At 37.9% G+C, this 10559-nt stretch overlaps 1 protein-coding gene across 1 annotated transcript; it reads right to left on the bottom strand.

Moving 5' to 3' along the window:
- Window positions 1-4840: 4840 nt before the first annotated feature.
- On the bottom strand, window positions 4841-8834 carry LOC118797932 (B-cell receptor CD22-like). The gene is made up of 4 exons (XM_036557232.1): window positions 8420-8834; window positions 6864-7112; window positions 5086-5334; window positions 4841-4926 (listed from the first exon to the last, which is right to left on the bottom strand). The coding sequence occupies exons 1-4, from the start codon at window positions 8730-8732 to the stop codon at window positions 4841-4843; spliced, it is 897 nt and encodes a 298-aa protein (XP_036413125.1). The 5' UTR covers window positions 8733-8834.
- Between the last annotated feature and the right edge of the window lie 1725 nt (window positions 8835-10559).

Here is a 10559-nt window from a genome sequence, read left to right as displayed (position 1 = left end):
TAAAAAAAATAATAATACTATCAATAAGAAAAAGTTTACATTACATTATTCATTTATGACCCAAAATCATATTATAACCGTAAAATGATAAAATAAAACAATGTCATGAAGTAAAAACACAATGTATATGTATATATATGTCATAGAAATACTAATAAAAAATAATACTATCAATAAGAAGAAGTTTACATTAAATGTATGTTTTATTCATTTATGACCCAAAATCCTATTACAACTGTAAAATGATAAAATAAGACAAAACGAAGAACTGTGAATAAAACTGTGAAGAACAGTAAAATTACAGGTTACAAGCTTAAATGTAGAATATGTGGAAGGAATGGATACAGTCTGATGATGTGTTAATGAGTGATATTACAGAGCAAAGGGTATGATGTAAGTTCCATCTTAAAAGAAGAGAATCTTGTGCTGTTGGGGTCCAAAAGTCTGAGACCACATGGAAAATCTGGGATGTTTCTCATTTTAAGCCTGAAAATAAACAGGAAGTTTTAGTAGTTTGAAATGATTGAAATAAATAAAAGTAAAGACAAATAAAGAACATATTTAGGACTCTTAAACATTAAAGTTCATGCTTGGACCACACTTGGGTCAATTTGATCTGCTCATCAGAGGCTTTTGCACAAACCTGTGGACTTCATTGTCAGCTCGAGTGCTCACTGTCATTAAAGCAAAAGGTGGATAAAATTCTGAACTTCCTGTTAAGATTTCAAAAACTCTTTTCATGGATACTTTTTTTTTATGCCAGCAAATATTGTGGTGTCAGAGCATGCTTTTGTTCCCATGATGCTTTGCACACGCTTAACCAGACTGTATTTAGTTTCTAAAACACTAAGTAAAGATTTTCAGGCACCTTTTCAAGTATGTGATGTGAATGTTTACAGGTTATATGATAGAAAGCTGGAGCAGTTTGGGAAGGTATTGACTAATAGACTGTACAGTTATACTAATGTAAAACTAATGTTATAAATATGCCTCTTTTAATTATCACCAGTGACCAACAAAGAATGGTGAGTAGATAAATCATCCACTTTATCTTAAAGTACTAAAATCTGTATCATCACTTGTTTCTCCTTTCTCTAAGGATGTAGATGGATTGTGGCGTAATTATAGTGTAATAAGACATTGATGTTTGGGACTCACTGTTATATTCTCATAGTCGTCTATTATATTCACATAGTCATCAGTACTGGATGAGTCATCATCAGGAGGCGGAGCATTGAGACCTGTGTCCTGAGAACAGAGAGTTAGAGAACAGGTCAATATGGGTCATATTTCAGCTCAGGACACCAGGACTTGCACTGCACTGATGTTCCACCTTAAATACTGCAGTAAAGTCTGCTGCCTTTAATCAAAACGCAGATAGATTGTTAGCCTGCTGGAAGTTTTAGTCAGTAATAACATGATTTAATCTACTGTGAGTTCCTGATATTGATTTAAAATGTGTAAATTACATATAAAATATAAATCTTGTTTTCTTAAGCTGTTGGCTGATAAGTTCATAGTTTGTGTGTTTTGTCTGATGAATATGTTTCCAGTGTAAACATCCTGGATATTTTGTATCATGTTTCTTCATTCAGTAGTGTTTATATCCATTAGTGCTAGATCAGAGTTTTGTTTCTTCACGGAATAAAATCCATTTTTGTTTGTGTGTGTGTACCATAGTTGTCTATTTATAAATATCAAGAATGAAATGAATGCTTATCATGTTTATGGACCAGTGAAAGAATGAAGAGTAGATAAATAATTCACTTCATCTTAAATGAGTGAGATCTGTGTCATTACTTGCTTTCTGCATTCTCTACAATGTAGTTGGATTGTTTTGTAATGACAGTCTAATATCTGGAACTCACTGTCATATTCTCGTAGTCTTGAGCACTGGATGAGTCGTCATCAGGAGGCGGGGCTCTGAGGTCTGCTCTCTGTAGAACAGAGAGTCAGAGAACAGATCAGATACAATTTTTTTTTTTTTTTTTGCGAAGGGCAACAGCTTACATTACAGTGATGTTCCACCTTATATACTGCAGTAAAGTCTGTGGTCTTTTGTCAAAACACAGATAAATTTGCCAAAAAAACTGATGAAGAGAAACTAATCCTTCAGTCTTCAGTCTCAACCTGCCTGGATATCAACACCTCATCTTCTTCTACTGATATTCATGCACCCCTCCCACAGACTGACGGCACAGACAACACAGCTGTCTGCACAACTCAGTATGTCAGGCTGATGGGCAGTACATCAGAGCCTGTAGTCAGCAGCACAGGAGCACCACAAGGGACTGCACTTTCCCCTATTCTCTTTACACTGTGCACCTCAGACTTTTAGTACAACTCTGAGACGTGCCACATGCAGGAATTTTTGGATGACACTGCCATTGTGGCTTGTGTAAGGGGAGGGCATTCAGGTACCTGGTGAAGGACTTTGTGGAGTGGTGCCTTAGAAACAACCTGCTACTGGACTGTATCTGCAGTCTGAGATACACTTCAACTGGATGATACGTTGGACTGGTCAGCCAACACAGACATCCTGTACAGAAAGGGGCAAAGTCGGCTTTATTTCCTGAGGAGGCTGGGGTCGTTTAACATTTGTAAGAAGCTCCTGCAGATGTTCTATCAGACCATGGTTGCCAGCTGTCTTTTTTATGCAAGATGTGACTGGACAAGCTGGTCAGGCGAGTGGGGTCAGTGGTCGGTGCTGAACTGGACTCCATGGTTAAGGTGTCTGAGAGAAGGACTCTGCACAAACTTCTCTCCATTATGGAGGATGATGGTCACCCACTGCACACCATCATCATGGACAGGAGGAGCATGTTTAGTGTCAGGTTGCTGTCACAGAGCTGCTCAACCAACAGATTCAGGAGATCCTTTGTCCCCAGAGCCATCAGGCTCTTCAACTCTTGCCAGTGGGACCAGAAGAGAAGAGGGAAGAGGGATGAGGAGAGATGAGGACTGAATCTGAATCTCATGCTAAACCATAGGTTTATTTTATCCATCTGCACATTTGGACACCTTACTGTACATATTGCACTTTCTGTAGCCCCTATCGAACACCTTGCACATCTGGACACTCCACACCTGGACACTTTATTTCAGTATTAATATCGGCACACATTTATTCAGTATTGTCATTATATGCTGTTACCTGCGCCTCCTTGTACATTCATTATTGCACTGCCTTTTCCATCTCAGGTTATAGATATTAATGCATATGATTGTATATTTGGATTGTATATTGGGGCAGTCGTGGGCTGGAGGTTAGGGAACCAGCCTTGTGACCGGAAGGTCGCCCGTTTGATCCCCATCGGCTGACAGTATGTGACTGAAGTGCCCTTGAGCAAGGCACCTAACCCCCATTTGCTCAAGGGCGCCATGGATAGGGCTGCCCACCGCTCTGGGCAAGTGTGCTCACTGCCCCCTAGTGTGTGTGTGTTCACTAGTGTGTATGTTGTGTTTCACTGCACGGATGGGATAAATGCGGAGGTCTAATTCCGATGTTTTCAGACACAGTTGGCTAAAAGGTTAGTTTCATTTCATATTTCTAGTTGTATATAAGCCTATGCATAGAATTTTTGTATATATTCTTCTTTTTATATTGTATCACCCTTATTATTATTACTGGCCCTGTGTTTGTGTGGCTGATACTGGCAGATCAATAGAGCTATCTATCTATTTATCTATCTATCTATCTATCTATCTATCTATCTATCTATCTATCTATCCATCCATCCATGAGATGGAGAACAGTGAGCTGTATGATCTTTCCTCTAATGTTTATAAGGACATGGTTAGCCTGCTGGAAGGTTTTAGTCAGTGGTACCATGTTTGAGTTTCTCATATTGCTTTAAAATCTGTTACACATGTAAAATATGTAACTAATTATCTGAAGCCGTTTGCTTGCAGTGTAAAATAATGTTCTATGAAAACATTAAAAAATCCATTAATAAAAATCTATTGATAAAAGTCATAAAACTAGTATAACCTCAATAAAATGGTCAAAGTCGAAGATTCGTCATATAACCAACATCTCACAGTACAGCACTCTCTCTCACAAAATTATAGCTAGTATAGTCTTAGAAGTTATAATACTGTATATTATGTATACTAACGTGTAGAATATATATTACAAATATCTATATTTCCAGTGGCCAGTAAAAGACTGTCACATAGATAAACCAAAAACAAAATAAAATTCACTTAATCTCAAAAGACTGAAATCTTCATGTCCTTCATACTCTAAAATGTAGCTGGTGTGTAGTGTAATAACAATGTAAAAGTTTTTGACTCACTGTTATATTCTCGTAGACATCAATGCTGCAAGAGTCATCATCAGGAGGCTTGACCCTGAAGGCTGTGTTCTGCAGAACAGAGAGTTGAAGAACTGGTCAGAAATAGGTCACTGTTTATCCAAGGGAACCAGGAGGGTTAAAGGACCAACTGCTGACTGACTGATATCTAGAACACTGTAAGAACTCACCACATGGTCTGGTTCATCCATATTTCTGCTCTGCCTCTTCTTCCTGCACAAAAAAAATAAATAATCAATATATATATATATATATATTTTTTTTTAAATAATATGGAGATTCTGAAAGGATGTGGTTAATTCCTTTAAGGTAAGAATCTGGTGAGCACCAGCTGCTTAGAGATGAGCACCAGATTATTACCAAAAAAGAAGTTCTTTCAGAGGCTCCATAAAATAGTGAAGATTATTTAGTGCTTTAATATTAATAATTTATAATATAATGAGATTATTTTTATTTCAATCAAAAAAATCAATTAGTGATATATTATCCACTATATTTTACTTAATTTTCTCTACATAATTTTCTCACCTCATCCAGAAAAACACAGTGAGAAAAACTGCAACCCCACAAAGTCCAACTCCAGCAACTCCATACAGAATTACTGAGTAACCTGCTGAGAACAACAATACTCTAAAAACTCAAAACATAATTAGAAACTGCACAAAAAGTAAAGCACAATGAATGAATGACTTCAATAAATAAATATTAATCGTGTGATACAGAAACTGGAACATATTCGAATACAAATTCATGAAGTCGTGTAACTCACCATGTAAAACAACTGGCACCAGATCTGATCTCTGATATCCATGTTGATTCTGAGCCTCACAGCAGTAAGATCCACTCTGTAGAGGACTGTAACTGTGTCCAGATCCTACAGCTGAGGTTTCCCGTTCTTTAAACCAGGTGTAGTTCTTCACAGGTGGGTTTGCATCACTGCTGCAGGTCAGAGTCACTGAAAAGCCCACCAGTGCATCTCCAGAAGAACTGATGGACACTGAAACATTCTTTGGAGGATCTACAGCAGGCAACAAAAAAGATCTTTGAGGAGAGTGAGTGTCAGAAAATCACTTAATGGAACCTTACAAATCATCATCAACATACACAGAACATTAATCTGCACAGCAGTGGAGTTTCTCTCTCCATGATCATTCCGACTCTGGCATGTGTATTCTCCACTGTCTTCAGATGTGATGTTGGGAATGCTGTAGGTTTTTCCTTCTCCTACTGATGTTGATCCCTTAAACCAGGTGTAGTTCTTCAGAGGTGGGTATCCATCACTGCTGCAGGTCAGAGTCACTGAACTTCCCTCCACTATTTCACCAGAGGGACTGATGGACACTGAGACATTCTTTGGAGGATCTAAAAATAGAGACATTTTTTTTTAAATCACATTGATTGTAAGTTACATAGACATTCATTATCCTATTTGCTCTTTACAGCATAAGGCAGAGATGGAACTTGACTCACTCATGACTCGATTCACACATGCGCTTAGCTGACTTCACTCAAACAAGCATATAATTGACTCTCAGTCAGACTTATGAAAGAGTTTCGTCTGGTGTTTGATCATCCCTATGAGGGCAAAGTGACTTGAGAATTCTTAATGAATTTACACCAAGGTGATCGCACTGTTATAATCGCAACTAGTTATAAGTCTGACTCATGACTTGAACCAGGCGCAAACTTAACTGACTCCCGTTTCAGACTCATACTGACTCGTGACCTGGACACATGCTTAACTGGCGAACACACTGGACTGACTTGCGACTCACCTCAGACTCCCAACTTAAAATTTGTCAAATTACAGCCAGAAAAAGAGAGGATGAACAAAACTAATTGAACTAGAAACCCTGATCTTTAATGCAAAAAACAAATAAAATTTTTGGTTCCAAACTTACGTGCTTAATTTTGTCTTTTTTATTTGTTTGTTTGTTGATAAGTGACCTTAAGTGGTTGTGACTACAGCCCAGAGACAAAAATCAGAAAAAGTAAACAGCAGTAATTAGTTTGCAGCTCACAGCAGCATCAGGTTCAGCACAGTTTCAGAGTTAACTTTCATTATAGCAAAACCTTCAGTCAGAAGGACTGAATGAAGCTCTACATGCAGCAAATGCAGCGTTCAAATGTAAAACCAATCTGGCAACAGCTAGTTTAGCTTTAGTCAGCAAAATTTTAGTATATTATGGATCACATTCCTTTAAAATTTACTCAATTTTTCAGCAGGATTAGCTAGTAAGCAAGCCAGCAAGCAGACTTACAAAATACAGCCTAATCAACCATTTAAACTGTTTTATGATCTTTATTTTCAGCACTGTATTTATTGTGTGTAGTGCTTTAATTTCTGCTCTTCTGACTGAAGATTTTTCTATGATGAAAAACTCAATTTTTAAAGCTGTATCAATCCTGAAAAGTGCAGCTAATAACAAGATTTTAATTCTTTTCTAAAGGCTCAAGACTCAACTCAGACTCACATGATGCATCTTGGCTCATACGTTTCTAAACATCTGTGGCATGAAGAATATGAAGAATATGATCTACACTCACATCTGACTCTGAGGTTGTGAGCAGTAGAGTGGAGGTGTTGATATCCTCTTACAGCACAGCTATAACTGCCTGCATCCTCACTGCTGACTGTCTGCAGGTGGAGCTGGTTGTTCTTGATGGTCTTTGTGGTTAAAGGATGTCCATTTTTGTACCAGATGAATGTTGGGTCAGTCAGTCTGCAGGTGGTTTTACATGTCAGATCTGCTGTTTGTCCCTCTGTCACTTCAGAAGGACTTTGCACATGGAGCTCTAAGACAATGAGATAAACATCAGGTCAGAAAGAAACCCTGCAGTTAGTCATGCACATTTATGCTCTGAACCATTTGAGTGCTTCTGCAGGTGTTTCCACATAGAGGTCTAAAAGGAGAAACATCCAATCAGGTTGTCCATTTACAAAAGCTTAGATTTTCAAGTTCTTTTTTAATATCACTATACACTGAGAAATAAAGGATTAAAATGTGTGAAATTGTTGCAAATGGTCTTCATTGTCTATTTCAGTCCTACACCAATTTTATTGTACATATTGAGGTGGGTCCATTTTTTTTTTTTACTAGATAACATATACATTAATTAATAATATTCTCTCTTATTAGTAACAAGACAAATATTGCCTAGAGAAGAATCAATCGCATAATAATAACCGATCAACCGACCCTGAATGTATGAATAGGGCCCAAAACAAAATTAGTATGTAAATGATGCAGAGAAAACAGTGCAGGAATAAATCAGGATTGAAATGAAAATGAACGGTAACACTTTCTATGAATGTCATGTTTGTAAGCATCTATAAACACATTTATAACGTTATAATGCCTTCATACGACATTATAAACATGATTATAAACATAAAAATGAATTACACTGGATTACACTTTATAGCCATGTTTATTATACATTATGAATTGTTAATGTAATGCAGTACGAGTAGTGTTGATAACAAGTTATACTGTCAGTGCCAAAGAAGTCAGTCCCAGCTTGGAGACTGCAAAGTAAAGACAAATACCAAGCTAACGGTGGTGTACATTGACTTTCCCACATTGGGTAAAGCACTGATGGCAGCACTAGTTTAAACTCTGACATTTGAAGCCTGTAATGTGCTTTATTATGTATGTTTTAGTGTTTCAGTAAATCCTTCAGTAAATACTTCAACTTGTAGCCTCACTCTGAACACTGGAGGAGGCTTTAGTACAATACGCTTCACTTTACTTAGAGTGGACAAATACAACTTATGAGCTCTTATAATTTGTTATGAACAGTACTTATAATGTATTATGTTAACAATTCATAATGCATAATAAGCATGGCTATAACGTGTAATGCATTTTTATAAATGTTTATAGCCATGTTTATAATGCCTTACGAATGCATTATAACATGTTATAAATGTGTGTATAGATGCTTACAAAGGTGACATTCATAGAAAGTGTTACCAAATGAACTGTGTGTGTAATGAAAATTACTGTAATACAATGACTGATTTAATAAAACAACAAGAGTCAGAGTCTTTATTGATAAGGAACATTGCTCTGAAGCTAAAGCCTGATGACTTAACTCACCTGTAACTCTGAGCTGAACTCCAGGTTTACCCAGCCATCTTTCTTTATCCACATTTGTTCTGATTCTGAAGTAGTACTGATGTTCGTCCTTCTTCATTACATCACTCAGTTTGAGGGAGAAGTGTTTCTGTTGATCAGTTAAACACTCAACTCTGCCTGAATAATCTGGGTCTTTACTCAGATCAGGTATATTATCTAGGTCTATAGTCCAAAAAGTCTCTGTCACTGTAAGACCTTCTGGGTGAGTATAAGTTCCATTCATAAACACTGTGGATCCTTTTAAAGCACATATTTCCTGTTGGTTGTACTTCATACTCCACTCTGTTCCAAAAGCTCCTGAAACATATGATGCATGAAAGAGCTGATTACAGAGTCTGGAGCCCACAAGACAGAGTCACTGTAGCTTACAGCTTCACTTCTCTCCTCTTTAACTCCAGCAGCTACTCTACAACACTGAGCTGATTCTGAGAGAAACCACAAAGTGAGAAGAGCTCTGAAAGTGTTTCAGCAGAGTGAGGGAGGCTGGAGAGAAGCACTATTTATCAGTGTAATGAATCTTGTGTAGTTCTTTAGTCACCTTAGACTTATAAGTCAGAGATTGATGCAAAAAAACAATATATTTTGTGTAGATTATGTTATATTAGTATCTGATGACTCACCTGCAATCAAAAGCAGGAAGGTCAGAAGAAGAGCCATTCTGGGTGATGACATCACATTAATGCCTGTGATCTGAAATGTACAAATTTAATTTCATGCAGTACTTAAAATATTTTTATGTATTTATATGTCAAACGTGTACTGTATTGTACTCAAGTTAGAAATTGCTTTGACAAACATCTGTCAGCAATTAAAACACTGTTTTTCCAAACACTGTAGAAATACTCTTTAATCTGTCTAATTAAAACAAACTAAAACTCTCCAGAAATAAAGAAACAGAATCTGTTCAGTAAGTTAGTCACATCACCAACATCCAACTGTGAGAACAGAGATTAAAGTGTTAAACTGGACATGATGAGCATCTTTAACTGTGATCTACCTACTCAAATACCCAGATTCATGAAATGCTAAATTCCTCTTACAGGATGTCTCAGACATACCTGACCTTCTGTAGCAATAACTGAGCTCCAGTTTATTTTAGAAAGAGACCTGGACCTGCTTTCTGAAAGTTTCTCAGCAGCAGCTGTGATGTGTGATTTCAAGAGTGTTCTTCCCTCCTTGTGGGGGAATGTTTTCTTGGCACACTTTGGGCCCAATTAATCACTGCTTGAATGTCAAAGTGTATTTGAGTATTGTGTGCATCCCTTCATGACCACAATTTATCATCGTCCAATCCGCCGGCTGCCAGCAGTGTGCGATGGCAGCAAGGTGCCCAGCCTGCACCACCAGCTGCCAGCAGAGGTCGACGGCAAGGCGCCCAGCCTGCACCGCCAGCTGCCAGCAGAGTGCGACGGCAGCAAGGGGCCATAAGTTCAGGGAACTCCAATTCCCAGAAGCCCTCGGGCTGATTATGCCCAACCCAACACACCTGAGGACTGACTGGTATGGTACGCAGCCCAGGTGGGTATTTAAACAAAAAGAAAAGAAAACAAAAACAAAAAGAAAAGAAAAGAAAAAAGAGGGCTGGAAAAAGCAAAAAGAGAGTAGTTGCCCCAAAATTACTCAAAATTACTAAAAAAGGCTTGAGCTACAAACTGCTCCAAGCAATAGAAAAGGTGTTTGCTCCACCAAGAGCAAACAAGTGAAACATAAAGTCTTCCTTCCCTTCCCCATAATTACAGTGGAAGTGTATTTCGTTTTCTCATTATTTTTATTTCATGTTTCTAGTTCAGCCTTTGTTTAAGCTACTTTCAGCATTTCTTTTGTTTGCCGGTTTCCCGCCTTTTCATTTCCCCTTCCTTGAGGTGTTTTACCCATTGTCACCTGTGTGCCGCAGCGGTAACTCCATGGACCACCGATCAGTACATCTGCGGTTCGAGCAACGTGCCAAACTCTCACTCCATTGCCCCAGTAAGTTTATTTAACACTCTTTCTCACTGGTTTTTATTTCTGCACTTGGGTCTGCCTCCCCACTGTCCCGTAACAAAAAAGAACCAGTTTTGATGAAGTGGTTACTGTTGTTATAGACAGTAATGATTTTAAT

This window comes from Colossoma macropomum, unplaced genomic scaffold (genome assembly GCF_904425465.1).
Source record: "Colossoma macropomum unplaced genomic scaffold, Colossoma_macropomum, whole genome shotgun sequence".
Classification (NCBI taxonomy): domain Eukaryota; kingdom Metazoa; phylum Chordata; class Actinopteri; order Characiformes; family Serrasalmidae; genus Colossoma; species Colossoma macropomum.
The sequence above is the reverse complement of the archived record's forward strand: the minus strand, read 5'-3'. Positions and strand labels throughout refer to the sequence as shown.